General features: G+C 41.6%; 1 protein-coding gene across 1 annotated transcript in view; it reads left to right on the top strand.

Annotated features, from left to right (window-relative positions):
* The window catches only part of LOC139463443 (uncharacterized), a 59,616-nt gene extending 43,772 nt beyond the window's left edge, over positions 1-15,844 (top strand). Inside the window, exon 2 of the mRNA XM_071244710.1 lies at positions 14,279-15,844. Within this exon, the coding sequence (XP_071100811.1) occupies positions 14,279-14,386 (108 nt within the window). The 3' untranslated portion in view covers positions 14,387-15,844. The remainder of the gene's footprint in view (positions 1-14,278) is intronic.
* Positions 15,845-17,164: the final 1,320 nt, after the last annotated feature.

Here is a 17,164-nt window from a genome sequence, read left to right as displayed (position 1 = left end):
TCGCCCCTTTCCGTAACCTGCCTTAAGCTTGTTCCGGTATGACATAAGATGGTCACGAATGAGTTCTGATGTTCATGCGGCAATAGGAATCCTTCTAGAGGGATACGAATCGGCATTCGGCTTGTGACGGAATGTAACGAGTTGGTCACGAATGAGTTCTGATGTTCATTCGGCAATAGGAATCCTTCCAGAGGGATACGAATCGGCATTGGGCTTGTGACGGAATGTAACGAGTTGGTCAGGAATGAGTTCTGATGTGCAATATGAAATCCATCTAGAGGAGTACCAATCTCTTTTCAGTTTGTCACGGAATGTAACGAGTTAGTCACGAATAAGCGACATGTGTGACATCGAGACAACGTATATGTGTGATAAGGATATTTATTAACTCCCACTCTGGTCTACAACATAACAGGGGGCACGGGTGGCCCAGTCGTCTAAGGCGCCGCGATTCGCTGTGCAGAGTTGCGTCCCTTGGGCACGACAGAAACCAATGATTGTGGGTTCAAATCCGTGTTCGCCCCGATTATGTTTCTAGGTTTGTCAGCACCATACCCGTGCTTGTGGGTTTCACCAAAATGGTAAACGTCAGAGACCTGCATCACTTCGGGCTTTCCCCCTACATTTAGCTGACACGCCGCGATATAACTCGAATATGTACTGTTAAAAGCGGCGTTAAACCCAACTTGCTCACTCACTCACTATAACATAACAAGTTTTGAATGACGCGAATATTTTGCTAGGATTAACTATTATGCGTTTGAGGAGGTGAAACTCGTGCGTGATGTTGTCTAGCCGAAAAAGAGGAAACAAAATAAACTCATTCTGTCCTAGCCAGCTGTCATCCTAAGTCTGGCTGCCCTATCTTAAGTTGAAGTTGTTCCCACTGACAAGGCCTAAAATAACATGATCATTATATGTAAGCATCACTACTTTGTTTGACCAGGGGGGTTTAATGTCGCGTTCAGGATTATTGCACTAATATAGCGTCGTGTGTGTGTGTGTGTGTTTGTGTGTGTGTGTGTGTGTGTGTGTGTGTGTGTGTGTGTGTGTGTGTGTGTGTGTGTGTGTGTGTGTGTGTGTGTGTGTGTGTGTGTGTGCACGCGCGCGCGCGCGTACGGGCCCGAGCTAATGCCGATTTTATAGTGCTAGCCCACTGAGATACCATGCCGCAGTTTAACATGAATATCCCACTCAGACACAGTACATTGACTCCTAGCCGACCAGTCCTTGTTTTACCAAGGTATGACGCAGCCGGGGATCAAACCCGGACCTTCCGCTCTCCGGGCAGACGCTTTATCCACTAGACCACAGAGACGGTCGTTTGATCAAAGAACTTGATGGACGTGACGTATCAAATAACTCCAAGTATATGCCACGTATTAGGCCAGTATATGCCATGTATAAGGCCAGTATATACCACGTATAAGGCCAGTATATGCCACGTATAACTCCAGTATATGCCACATATAAGGCCAGTAAATCCACTATATGCCACGTATAACTCCAGTATATGCCACGTATATCCAGTATATGCCACATATATCCAGTATATGCCACGTATAAGGCCAGTATATGTCACATATAACTCCAGTATATGCCACGTATATCCAGTATATGCCACGTATAACTCCAGTATATGCCACGTATATCCAGTATATGCCACATATAAGGCCAGCATATGCATGCCACGTATAAGGCCAGTATATGCCACGTATATCCAGTATATACCACGTATTAGGCCAGTATGTTAACTGAGGACGAAATGTGCCAAATCCACGCGTCAGAACTATTGACTTGACTCTCACAAGTGAAGACATGTCCATTCCTCCTTTGTGCTGGAAATACTGCAGGGTCCAGCAGATGTACCACCAAGTCGCCGTCTTAAAGATTAACAACACTCTTTAACACAATCAAGGAGGGACTTTCTATATACATGTATCCCAAACAGTATTTGAGACAAGTGGAATTGATACCATATGTATCCTGAAAAACGCTTGAATGTTTTGCCTTTTTCAAACACCTCTGTCAAAGCATTTGATTTTCAGCGTTGTAGCCGCTATCAACATGACAAGCTTAAGGAAATATTTCTTTCCTTTATCCACGGGAGAGTTGAATGGTGGAATGGTGACAACAGATATAGTTGACTCTTCAACTGTTCAGGACAATTTGTCAAATATGGAGGCAAATGTCATCTGAGGTTTACCGAGAAAGCAACTTGTGAAACGCTGGACTTCCTCATCGATAACTTGGCATTAGTAGCATCCCCATGGGCACGCTCGTGCTACCCCTCTTGCTGATCTGTTTATGCTTATCAATCGGATTTTCTTCTCTGATTGGCAAAATAAAAAAACATAGGACGTTTTACTTAAGCTTAAGGTATATCGATGGTTTGATATCGGTCAATATGGCCAAGTAGACAATTCCATTACATTGATTTACACACTTGAAACTTAACGTTAAAGAGACCAGTTTCATATTTAGATCTAAGATTCCGAGTGACAGAAAAATCTTCACAAGGCTGTACGACGAAAGAGATGACTTCAATTTCCAATAGTCAATTTTTCCTTTATGTCGAGCAATATTCAGGCAGCCCCAGACTTCAATTTTGGTAGCACACATGAACGTGCTCTTTCAAAGAGGATTTCAAACAGCATCATACGACTCTTGCTCAAAAGTTGTTTGATCAGGGTTACAACATTCAAAGTTTCAGTAAAGTTTTCAAAACGTTTTATGGTAGACATGTGGAGGACATTTCCAAATGTGACGCATCAGTGACCAACATGACGCAACGTGGTTGTTTAGATGAACACTTGACTTGCCTTGCATGTGTTTGTGACGGGTGCCACCGGCGGAGCAGGTAACGGTGACCATTTCGCGAACATATCATCACTATCTGATAGGGGGCGGTCGGGTATCCTAGTGGTTGAAGCGTTCGCTCGTCACGCCGAAGACCCGGGTTCGATTCCCGACATGGGTACAGTGTGTGTAGCCCATTTCTGGTGTCCCCCGCCGAAATGTTGCTGGAATATTGCTAAAAGCGGCGTAAAACCATACTCACTGACACTGACTCATAAACACATGTTTATAATACAGTCGGAATCAGAGCGGCACCGTGGTCTAGTGGTAGAGCGTCCGCCCGGAGAGCGGAAGGTCCGGGGTTCGATCCCCGGCCGTGTCATACCTTAAGACGTTAAAAAATGGTACTTGTTGTTACCCTGTCTGGCGCTCGGCTAAAACAAGGACTGGTCGGCTCGGAGTCAGTATACTGTGTCTGAGTGGGGTATTCATGTAAAACTGCGGCATGGTATCTCGGTGGGCTATCACTATAAATCGGCATTAGTCCGGACTAGTACAAGCAGCCACACACACACACACACACACACACGTGCATGCACGTCGCTATGTAGGTGCGACGTAGGTGGACGCGACGTTAAACCCCATTTCACCTCTCAGTCGGAATCGTACATTGGACTCTCTTTAACAGAGATGATAATCCCCGTTGATGGAAATTAATCTGATTATGTGAAGTATAGCTACACGCGATGATGCGTGACATGTGCCTGGGGTTATCCTCTAGACAATAGCACCAAGGTGATGCAACGTAAGTACAACCAGGAGTCTGTCTGTGGGAGGGTGTTCATTGCAGCGCGTCACAGTTCTGTGCGAGATAACGTTGTGTGGGGCTTGGGAAAACTCATGTACACAAACTGTGACATCAGACCAGATGCCGCTGCTAGAATTATGCACATTGCCCGCGCTTGTGGTTTTAAAAAACGAGGTATACGTCTTCGACTTGTGGTACTTTGGCCTTTTCGCCCAATCGAATTAAAATCAGATCATAGTTCTCGCTATCGCTAAACAAAGATCTGAGGACACCCCAATACGGGTCACGTCAGACCGACCTTGCGCGAATTTTGACCGACCAGTGGAAGGACTGACAAGAAGTCGACATTAGCTAATCAGAGGGCAGCTTACTCGTGCTTTACGGCGACTACGCTTCGAAACATATTTTGACAAATTCTCGATTAAAAAAATGAAACCTGAACAAAAGAACACTCTGGAATGGCAAATAGGTTGCATGAATCGAAATCACATTCCAATTGTCACTTTCATGATCTGGTAAGCCACGCTCTGATTGGTCTGATGAAAGGTTGTTCTGACGTGACCCCTAATGGGATGTCCTCAGACTTTTGTTTAGCGGTAGCGAGAACTAAGATCTGACTTTAATGAGATTGCCTTTTTGCCCAACTTAAGCTGACAGTGTATAACTAAACTACAGGACAAAAGAATTATACACTTGAAAACCGGATTTGACCAAATATTACAAACATTACAAAAACATACTAGGCTGAAGACAATCGCCGATACACTGTAAGCTTAAGGTACCAAACACAACTATGATACCCGTATCAAATACATCACCCTCGAATAACCATTTCTTGTTCATTTCATTCTAGCCACCATCAAACATGGAGTATATTTTCTTTTGCCCTGCAGTTTATTTAAAGAGGTATTGAACCCAGAAATGGGCTTTGTGTCGTACCATTGGGGGAATCGAACCCGGGTCTTCGCGAACGCTTGACCACTAAGCTACCCGACTGTCTTATGTTAAAAGTAAGTAATACTATACTTATCAATATGAAGTAAGTCACCTCATGGATTAAAATTCTACACTGGGGAATATAGCTTTTCCCCCAGTATACGTCCAAATGTATTATTTGTAAAGGGGGCGTCGCCTATGTATGATATGACATAACATAACCAGACCATACTGCTCGACTAAGAGATTGATTTATGTTCTCATATACAGCGAGTCTCGTTACCTTGAAGTCCCAAGGGCTTGACGCAATATTGTAGAATGTTTCAGATCGATACAAGATCGATGTGGATATTGCCACGATTCACCTGGTTCGACATGTCATTGTAACATTTGAGATGTGTGTATGGGAATATTACTGCTACAATCAAGATGACGATCATCTGTTAGTGATTCGTCTCGCTTCACCTCCGACCACATGCGAACATAGCTCACAGTCTCATATAAATAGTTGTTAGGTTTCCTTCCAAATTAGGAGTTGCGTCCCTTGGGCACTCCAGAAACCTATGATTGTGGGTTCAAATCCTGATTCGCCCCTATTATGTTTCTAGGTTTGTCAGCACCATACCCGTGGTCATGGGTTTCACCGAAGTGGTAAACGTCTGAGACCTGCATCACTTCGGGCTTTCCTCCCACATTAAGCTGACACGCCCTGATATTACTGGAATACTGTTAAAAGCGGCGTTAAACCCAACTCACTCACTCACTCACTCCAAATTAGGTACAGATTGCATCGGTATAGATTGCCTGATTCATTCTCTGTGCTCATTTTGAAGCATCAATACATTAGGAACTTTATATGTGATCTGGTATTAAACGTAAACATATTACAGCACTTTAACTCACAAGGTTGCATTTTGTCTCACGTCCTTTTTCTGTTTTAATTACAGAACTAGTTAATGAAATATCATCCAATGAAACGAGAGGTATTTTTATCGATGAAACTATGCAAGATCTATCAAGCTTACTATGTCCTGATGATGTAGCCATTTTTGCGGACTCGGTGAATCTTCCCAAGCGCAAAATTGATACGCTAAATGAGTTTTGTCTAAAATTGGGATTAAAACTTAATACGGGTTAGACCAAAATAAGGTGGTGGGATATCAAGATGTGAGAAATGCTTTCTCAATGGAAGCGTGTTGAGGTTGTATCGTATTACAAATATTTTGGTATTGTAGTTTCGTGTAGAAATAATTCACAACAGCCTGTGAGACACTTGGCATACAGGGTGAAAGAGCATTTGTGACCAAGCCGAATAGCGACTCGTGGCCCTCTCGTGGCCATTTTTTGCGACTAGGTTCCGTCTAAGCGCAAACGGGCATAACTAAAACAATTGTCAACTTGTTGCGTAATGATTCACGCAAATTTCCCATATGTCATATATATTCCAGATGCAATTTAAGGGACGTAACTTCGGGACGTAAGGTATTATACACTATGATTGAACACATTTAACTGAGTCTTGGGTATATTTTTATATGCAAGACATATGTAAAATTAAAAATTATATCTGAGGGATTCTTTGACGAAGAACTTGAAATCATACGCGCATTCTGATTGGCTTGTATTTTCGCCCATAACATTCATCGATAGGGGGACGAGTCTTCTTGCAGGTGACGGAAAGGGGCGAGTGGTGACGAATGGGTGAAAGAGCTTCACATGTCATTACAAAAATGCCAATTGCATCTTTATTCAAACTGTTTGATGTTGATGGGACGATCATGTTATATGGATCAGAACTGTGACGTACAAATACAGTTTGGCAGTTGAAAAAGTCAACACAAAATTCTGCAAATTTCTATTTCACACAGGTTAAAAAGCAACAATAAGTTGTATTAGCAGATTGTGGTCGCTTCCTACTTTTCATAAATGCCCACAGCAGAGGTCTTTCATATTGGATAAGGCCTATCAGACAACCATTAACAAGATACTCCAGAAATTGTTATGACTTGCTGAAAACACTAGCCGAGGCAGGGGGCGTAAACTTGGTTCCTTCTGTAAGACTACTGTTATTCAAATACGGCTTGCGTCATGTCTCGCCCGCACAAGGTGTAGGTGACAGAAGGGAGTTTCTGAATATTTTGAAACGAAGGTGTAAAGATAAATATCAGCAAGAATGGTTCATGAGTGTACAAGCCTCAAATTGTGGACATAATTTTTCTGAATTCAAAAGTTCTTTTGCATCTGGACATATCTTATATCAGTAAAAGCAGTGCACCTCCGCCAAGTCTTAACGAAATAAGGATTCTTTTAACATTAGAGCAGATAGATTTTCAAAAGCACGAAAACTGAAAATACATTCTGTCAATACTGTAACCGCCCTCGAATATCACGTACTATTAATATGTCCAGAATGTTCAAGTTACAGAAGCGGTCGGGTAGCCTAGTGGTTAAAGCGTTCGCTCGTCACGCCGAAGACCCAGGTTCGATTCCCGACATAGGTACAATGTGTGAAGCCCATTTCTGGTGTTCCCCGCCGTGATATTGCTGAATAATTCCTAAAAGCGGCGTAAAACCATACTCACTCAAGTTAAAGAAATGGTTGCATGCAACAGTACTTTAGAAAAGGACAATCTCGAGAAAAGCTGTATCATATACTCCAAACCGAAAATGCGAGCATGTTATTTAACTTGTCCGTGTTATTGTGTGGCATATTTCTCATGAGGGCCAGAAGTCAATCAAATCTGTTATGAAATTCATGTTCAAGGTTGCCCTCTAACTTGTACAATGCCATTGTGTATATGATTAGCCTTTTGGCCACATTTAAGAAATAAACGACGAGTGGGAGTTGTTTATTTTTCAATAAAAACACTGCTTGGAGAATAAACCACGAGGAGCGCAGCCTTGAGTGTATTTTTCTACCTGCAGGGTTTTATTGTACGATAAACAACTCCCACTCGTCGTATATTTATTATATGAGGTATCAACATTATGTATAGCCTCTTTTAAGGATGGCGATAAATTGTACAAGCTTTAACAATATTTACCAGTATTCAAATAACGATGACTCCCTCAATAGAGGGACCTCGGCAATGTCGGACAAGTACATTTAAGCACAGGTGGGTATTTCCCGCATATTCTCACAATCCTTACGTCGATTACCTGTATCTTTTCTCCCAATACCGACTCCCGATTGTCACATCTCTTCCGCTTTGAACAATGTTTCATCATGAAAAAAACCACGCTTCGTTCTTAATTTTCGTTCACGCAATTTATTGCGTAGCTATCTTATATATACAAATCAGAGAGAGACAACTGTTTCTGTCTCTGTCTCTCTGTCTATAACTCATAGGCGATGTACTTTCAAAACAGTTACACGATTACTATGGCCAAAACATTGTCAAGGCACAGAACTCGCCCCTCCCAACACTGAGTGAGTTTGGTTTAACGTACAGTAGCTATAATAGGCTCACCTTTCCGCGAAAATCAGGTGTCATCACTATTTCATAGTGAGTCATAAACATAAACGACCGCCTCCGTGGTCTAGTGGTAAAGCGTCCGCCCGGAGAGGGGAAGGTCCGGGGTTCAATCCCCGCCCGCGTCATACCAAAAGACGTTAAAAGATGGTACTTGTTGTTACCCTGACTGGCGCTCGGCATTAAGGGGCGAAAACAAGGACTGGTCGGCTCGGAGTCTGAGTGGGGTATTCTTGTTAAAACTGCAGCATGGTATCTCAGTGGACTAGCACTATAGATCGGCATCGGTCCGGACTAGCACAAGCAGCCACACAAACACACACACGTACGTGCACGTCGCTATATAAGTGCAATAATCTTGGACGCGACGTTAAACCCAATTTCACCTCACCTGACCTCACCTCACCTCACCTCACCTCACCATAAACATTAACATGATATAATCGGAATCGTATAATCGACACTGCTTTTGTCGGCGATTTCTTAGGACTTTGGAAAGGGTTTTGTTGTTTTTATTTATTTGAACATATCACAGCCTGTCAGCTTGCCGCAGACCTCAGACGTCCACGAGCAGGTCAATGGTGCTGAAACACCTAGAAACATGGTCTTGTCGGATCTTGGACTCGAACCCACGACCATAGGTTTCTGGTACTCCTACCCGACACAGTTTGTCACAGTTCATTATGGTGCTTTAGACCACTGGACCACCTTTCCCTCTTGTAATTTCTAACAATATATATTTCCTCGCTTGTTGTGTATTATACCAAATCAATATTAATCACAGAATTTAACGTATATACCATTCAATCTAAACAAAAAAAGACAAGAATCTTTTAAATCTTGTCATCATTTTGTCAAAACGAATCATTTTCAACTTTAAAAATAATAGATATCCACCAATATTCTGTGTATTCAGAAGTAGCTCACTGACGTTTATAAAATAAGAATATGGACATCAATTTTAATGGAGATTATTTCATAAGCTGTTATATTTTATTTGCATGAATACATTGTTATGCAAAAACCGTGCAGATGCTTTGGATAAATAAACAAATCATAATTATTTTTTAAATCTACCTAACGTGCGAATTTCTATTGCACACAGGTTAAAAAGCAACAAGTGAAGTTGTATTAGCAGATTGTGGTCGCTTCATACTGTTCATAAATGCCCACAGTTGAGTTCCGTCTATCAGACAACCATTAACTAGATACTCCAGAAATTGTTATGATTTGCTGAAAACACTAGCCGAGGCAGGGGCCGTAAACTTGGTTCCTTCTGTAAGACTACTGTTATTTAAATACGGCTTGTGGCATGTCTGGCTCGCACATGGTGTAGGTGACAGAAGAGTGTCTCTGAATATTTTGTGATTTAAAAAACCCGAATCATTTTCAACTTTAGAAATGATAGATATCCACCATTTTCTATGTATTCAGAAGTAGCTCACTGAGGTTTATAATATAACTATATGCAAATCATCTATCATTTTAATGGAGATTTTTTTAATAAGCTTTGGTAAAGCTGTCATATTCTATTTGCATGAATATATTGTTATGCAAAACCGTGAAGATGCTTTGGATAAATAAACAAATTATAATTATTTTTTTAAATCTACATTATATGTCCACAGTGTTGCAAAATACATGCAATCAACGTTACTCACTCTACACGGGGAATATGTCAACGTCCGTCATTTGCTTAGTGCTACCTGAATAAACTACCAGTGCTTTGTAATGAATGAACCCTACCAATCTCATGGGAATCAAATGAAACCAGCGAGGTGTAGATTTCAATCAGTGTCGCCATCACTGTACGTGTATTTTTATTGAATTATTTGGTAAAAATGAATACAAAGTGATCACAAGAACACGTAGACTGCGAAAAAACGTGCATATACTACTCCGCTTTTGACTGGGACCTTTTACCTTTTATACACAAAAATTGATTATAATATGTCAAGTGAATATCTGACTATAATGGCATATCTGGGCTCACTTGCACAAAGCGATCTTAGCGCTAAGATGATCTTCTCATACTTTAACATAGGCTTACAATAGTCTTACCACTAAGATCGTTTTGTGCAAACGGGCCCTGATATCCCTATCAAAATTTATATATATTTCCATTACGGTAACAACGTGTTTAAACTATGTTACTTGTGATAATAGAGAAAGATCATTGGGTTAATAGGTTTGAAGGCATTTGGAGCAAACTTTAAAATGTTTGAAACAGCATTGCGTGTTGGAATGATATGATCAGTTTGAGCACGGAATAGTCTCTAGTATCGGCTGTGTTGATCTCGGTGTTTTAAAGTTGAAGTCATGCATTATAAATTAGATACATACGACGGATGTGCGTGTTCTTGTTGAGGCGTGTGAAGTTACATGTTCTAATAAAGACCAATTTGAACATAGTGTTATGTAAATAAGTGAGTGAGTATAGGTTTACGCTTTTAGCAATATTCCAGCATATCATGGCGGAGGACACCAGAAATGGTGTGTGAAGCCCATGTGGGAATCGAACCCGGGTCTACGTCATTCCAGCGAACGTTTAACCACCGCCCATGAAAATATATGAAACAGTTATTTGATATACAATTGTTGATAAGAAGAAAGACGTGGGTACTGGTGTTAGTTTCTCTAATGAGCACATACATTGGTTCCGAGTGTATTTTAATTCCTTGACGTATGGTCGTTGATATGCATCGATAATACCTATGGGGATAACACGCGGCCTTGGAAACAAAAGCGACACAACTTTCCATAATTAATCTCATTAAAACCAGATCTTAGTTTTCGCTACCGCTAAACGAAGATCTGAGGACATTCCATTACGGGTCACGTCAGAACGACCTTTCGTTAATTTTGACCGACCAATGAAATGACTGACAAGAAATCGACATTAGCCAATCAGAAGGCAGCTTTCTCGAGCTTTACGACACTAGTTTCAAACTGGCGACTACTTCCGAAACATATTTTGACGTATTCTCGATTGAAAATGTTAAAACTGATAAGAAAGACATTCTGGAATGGCTTATAGATGGCCTAGATTGTATGGATATACTCATAAAACCCGAAACTGTCATTCGGAATACCCCGTGTTGAATATTTCGTGGTTGCATGATCAGAAAACACATTCCGACTGTCACTTTCACGATCAGGTAAGCGACGCTCTGATTGGTTGGATGAAAGGTCGTTCTGACGTGACCCGTAATGGGATGGCCTCAGATCTTTGTTTAGCGATAGCGGTCTGATTTTAATGAGATTGTTCCATAATCATTGTACGATTCCACCTCGATCATCAGCGCGTGCTCACGAGTCATGATAAAATAGTGAGGATACTGGTGTTCGCGAAACAGTGAGCGTACCCTGCCCCACCGGTGGCACCCGTCACAGACACATGAAAATACATAGGAGCATATGGTACAGTTTAAATAAGGAATTGAATCATTTTGGTCACTGATTTGTGGCATTTGGAGATGTCCTCCACATAATGTTTAAGGTACCTCTGTTTGAAATGATTATGTTGATGTCATTCTGGAATACGTATAAAATATTAACGGCTTTTTGTATATCCTTATGTTATTGAACTAAGTGAGTGAGTGAGTTGGGTTTAACGCCGATTTTAATAGTATTCCAGTTATATCATGGCGTGTCAGCTTAATGTGGGAAAAAAGCCCGAAGTGATTCAGGTCTCAGACGTTTACCACTTCGGTGAAACCCACGAGCACGGGTATGGTGCTGACAAACCATGAAGCATAATCGGGTCGAACCGGGATTCGTGCTCAAGGGACGCAACTCTGCACAGCGCATCGCGGCGCCTTAGACGACTGGGCCACCCGTGCCCCCTTATTGAACCTTATTGAATTAATTATCGATATGAGCTTTCGATGTCTTGGAAAACTCAATAAATATTCGTGTCAAGTACTGTGTTGTTTCTGTAAGGGTGAAACATCTCAGTGTTGTTCTGCAAAATTCCTGAAACCGACCGCCTCCGTGGTGTAGTGGTAGAGCGTCCGCCCAGAGAGCGGAAGGTCGGGGTTCGATCCCCGGCCGCGTCATACCAAAATACGTTATTAGATGGTACTTATTGTTACCCTGCCTGGCGCTCGACATTAAGGGGCTAAAACAAGGACTGTTCGGCTCGGAGTCAGTATACTGTGTCTGAAGGGTGCGTTCATTTTACACTACGGCATGGTATCTCAGTGGACTAACACTATAAAATCGGCATTAGTCCGTACTATTACAAGCACACACACACACACACACACACACACACACACACACACACACACACACACACACACCACCATCACCACCACCACCACCAATGTCGGAATAATCAAAGAATTCACTTTCACTGTATGTGAGTTCATTGAAGTATAAACCTCAACAGCGGGTCCCAGTTCTGTTTGTTTGTTTGTTGTTTAACGCTGCACTCAGCAATATTCCGGCTGTATGAAGTCGATCTGTAAATAATCGAGTCTGGACCAGACAATCCAGTGATTGACATCATGAACATCGATCTAAGCAATTGGGATACGATAACATGTTTGAGTGATTCTATCTACATGCCCCGAGGTCACCAGGGTTCACAGCATATGAGTGTTGGTCGAGAAGTCTGGACTGGTTATATCTTGCATACGCGACGTCCCTACCACAAGTACAGTATCGCCAGTGCAGCATTCCCGTGATACCCGCCTGCTACACGTAATGCTGGCTTACTACTTAGAGAGTGGCGCATTCCTCAGTGTAAACATTAATTATTAAATGAACAGGGCGTGGAAACTTGCTTCATATTTGTATCTTGTAACATATGAATGACTTGGGTTTAATACCACTTGAAACAGTATTTCAGCGTCGGCTTAATTCGGGCCGAAACTCGAAGTACCACGTTGGTGAAACCGAGGGCGCTGTAAGGATGTAATATTCCAGCCGCAATACTCTCCCACCACCTCCCCCTTCCCCACACCCTCCCCCACTAACCCAAGGCACATGTCAACTATCATCCAATCGCAATAAAACAAGACCTTAGTTCTCGCTACCGCTAAACAAAGATCTGAGGACATCCCATTACGGGTCACGTCAGACCTTTCGCGAACTTTGACCGACCAATGGAATGACTAATCAGAAGGCAGCTTTCTCGTGCCTCACGGCACAAATATCAAATTGGCGACTACGCTTCGAAACATATTTTGACAAAATTCTCGATTACAAATTTGAAACCTGAACAAAAAGACATTCTGGAATGCCTAATACATGGTCTAGATTGTAAGGATTCAGTCGTTAAACCCGTAACTGTCGTTCGGAATACCCCGTGTTAAAGTTTTCGAGATTGCATGATTAGAAATCACATTCCGACTGTCACTTTCATAATCTGGTAAGCGACGCACTGATTGATCGGCTGAAAGGTCGTTCTGACGTGACCCCTAATGGGATGTCTTCAGATCTTTGTTTAGCGGTAGCGAGAACTAAGGTCTGATTTTAATGATATTGCTTTGTTTAGCGGTAGCGACAACTAAGGTCTGATTTAAATGAGATTGACTATCATCACGTATGTAATTAATACTTGACATGTCCAATCTTGTCCAGGCTCATGAAGGTTCGTTATTATCCAAAACAAAATCATAGTACTGAAATATATTCTTTCAGAGCTAAGAAAATAAACTTTTACCGGCTAATCGATGAAACTAAAAAGATTAAGATATTTACAGATTTACGGTTATCTCGAACTACGATGTGTCGAATCCCAGGTTGTGTCGAACTCAAAGTCCGGTACCGCCAAACTCTTACTTTTAGATTTGCATAGCACTGCTTTCGAATTCGTGTTCTGTCGAGATGAGCTGTGCACTCTATTGTGAACTCTGGGATGTATGAGTGTTAAGAGGAAAACGTGCTGTCAGGTTAGATTCTTCTTCCAGCTGGTGACGCGTATCAACAAATAAATGGATGTTTTACGACGCTTTGGACATTATTTCAATTATTTAAAGGCGTGACAGTTTAATGCTGGAAGAATGTACAAAGGACAAAGGTCGTAGATTGTCTCCATTTTCGTGAACTCATGAGCACATATTTATGTCAGGTCTGCGGATCCCGGTACGGTCAGGGCACGCAACTCTTCAGGGCTTAATGCAGTCTCCTAGACCCCAATGTTCCCACGAACAAGTAAACAACAACAAATCTTGAGTGCGATTCTCTGTTTGTTAAATGCATTATTTGTGATTAATGAGTATCATATTTAATTTTTATTATCTTATTTTCACAGACGCGGCGTTCAAGCTCCGCCCTCAGTTTTCCTTCCACCCCCGCCGTCAGCCCCAGGCCCCACCGACCCGCACGAGGGGCAGGGACAAATCAGGAGTCTTTTGGTTAGATTTGGACTCCCACCAAAACACATCAGTGTCCTGACCAAGCTCCTCACAGGGTTATCCATTGGCGGAAGTACTATACATGGAGGATGACGAAGGTGTCACGCGCTGTCATGGAGCGTGTAGTGTGACAATGGGAGACAACTACAGGAAGTAAATTCGTGTCAAGGGACACAACTTTCATATCTTCGTGTGGTTTTAGGGATTTTCCGATAAACGATGGTGATAAAGTCCTCGCAAAAGAAGCAAATACATAATATATTGCTCTTTCATCGATATGTACTGTTGTATTCAGGCAATTAACATGGATTACAGTCATTCCAGTTTACCCGACCCGTTACGTGATCCACGAACCCTTTGAACTGTGCGTGATATTTCAAAGGAACTCGTTAAATCAACTGTGATACATTCCCGAGGACATAAAAAAACAAGATGAGACTGCACGGGATTCAAATTCACCTGACCAGAATGGCTTGGTGAATTAATGAATTTAAGTTGTGGCGAGTCGTTCGTTTTCGAACATAATTTTTACTTTTTCAATTTCTTCTCTAAGACAAATTCGGGGCTAGGGTTGGAGTTGGATCTAAGGGGAAGAAATCATTTTCAGATTGTAATTGTGGTGCCTATATAACTTGCGAAAAATCATGACATGGGTATAAAAAAATAGACATGTTCAAATGACTGACATCTAGCTTTTTTTCTTTCTTACAGAGCAGTGGGATAGCCTAGTGGTTAAAGCGTTCGCTCGTTACGCCGAATACTCGGGTTCGATTCCCGACATAGGTACAATGTGTGAAGCCCATTTCTGGTGGGCCCCGCCGAGATACTGCTGGAATATGGCTAAAAGCGGCGTAAAACCTTACTCACTCACTCATTTCTTACACTTGCAAAGTTTGGACTTCTTATGAGGCTAAAATGAGTGAAAATGGCAGTTTTTCGAAGTTAGGGAGACAGTGTAAGCGATGAATGTTTTAACATTTGTTTGTAATGTATTTATTTGCATCTATGAAAAAATCAACCAAAGATTATTTATGCTTCATTAAAACCTCCAAATTCAGCCTCCCCGGCACATTCATTTTATCCTTCTAAATACATTTAGTCATGTCTTAAGTCAGAAACATGCTATTGAAATGAAAATAGTCTAGTTCTAATTCATATGAACATATCAATTTCATTAAAATCAGATCTTAGTTTTCGCTACCGCTTAACAGAGATCTGATGACATCCCATTAGGAGTCACGTCAGAACGACCTTTCGCGAACTTTGACCGATCAATGAAATGACAAGAAATCGACATTAGCCAATCTGAAGGCAGCTTTCTCGAGCTTTACGACACTAGTTTCATACTGGTGACTACGCTTCGAAACATATTTTGACGTATTATCGATTAAAAATTGTAAAAGTGATACAAAGAACATTCTGGAATGGCTTATAGATGGCCTAGATTGTATGGATATAATCATAAAACCCGTAACTGTCGTTCGGGCAATGTTAACTCCCGTAAATATTTCGAGGTTGCATGATTCCGTCTGTCACTTTCATGATCTGGTAAGCGACGTTCTGATTGGTTGGATGAAAGGTCGTTCTGACGTGACCCGTAATGGGATGGCCTCGGATCTTTGTTTAGCGATAGCGAGAACTAAGATCTATTTTAATGAGATTGGTGAACATATCTAGTAACAATTCCTAAAAGTTTTGCTGAATGTAAAATATGCAGGTCTCGTGGGCCAAGAAAGGGCCCTTATCAGCCTGTTCTTTTCGTCTTATCGTGTGTCTCGTACCTGTCCCTTTGCGTCAGTCGAGCTACAGTGCCAATGGCTCTATTTTTATACATGTCAAACTTGAACATTTTCACTTAGAAGTCACAAAGTGTGTATGAAAAGCACAGACCCTGTTGATTATCCGCAAATGGCATCAAATGGAATATTAATATGACAATGGGTAGCTTTTATATACTAGGCATATTGCCCAGCAGTATATTAACACCAGTAGTCCAAGCCCCATGGCCTGTTCGTTATTTACCAAACATTCTTTTCCTGGCCTCAGTAAATGCATATAAACATTATCTTGTGATATTATTTATGACATGTACGCATTCCACCTTCAAGGCAACGGGGCGCTGGCAGCCTCGTGGTTAAAGCGTTCGCTCGTCAGGCGGAAGACCCGGGTTACATTCCAAACATGTGTATACAGTGTGTGAAGTCCTTTTCAGGTGTCCTGTGATATTGCTAGAATTTCTAAAAACTGCGTAAGACCACATTCGCTCAAGTTAAGGCAACAACTTCTATATCAATGAACATGAAACAACGAAAGGTCTTCAAGTACAAAGTACTGGCGATGATATCAGGTATATATATTTAAGGGCGTGGCCAGCTGGACTAGAGTACGTGTACCTGTTGTTGTGTGGTTCTCTGACATTCAAACGCCAACGCCAGTAACCGTAAAGGTATCATCGAGCGCTCAATGTTTTATTCAAAACAGAATCTTACGTTTTCCCAGTATTTTTCACGCACGTTTTTTTCTACGTATACGTTTTAATTGGTTCTTATAACACAGTAACGTGTGCAGAATTTCTGTATTTAGGTCACGTGTTACTGTAGGTCTTCCAGTCTCTGGGTATCGCTCGATGGCGTACTTTAAAACATGCTATACTGCAGTTCACGTTGCCTGATTTAGGTCTAATGTAATGTGTTATGTATGGAGCTGTTTGGATAGACGAAACTGGGGGTAAGCAGACAGGCCCAATGGTATTTGCACAACTTGAACAAATACCGTATTCGACG

This window comes from Haliotis cracherodii, unplaced genomic scaffold (assembly GCF_022045235.1).
Source record: "Haliotis cracherodii isolate W230 unplaced genomic scaffold, xgHalCrac1.p SCAF_16, whole genome shotgun sequence".
NCBI classification, from domain to species: Eukaryota; Metazoa; Mollusca; class Gastropoda; order Lepetellida; family Haliotidae; genus Haliotis; species Haliotis cracherodii.
The sequence above is the reverse complement of the archived record's forward strand: the minus strand, read 5'-3'. Positions and strand labels throughout refer to the sequence as shown.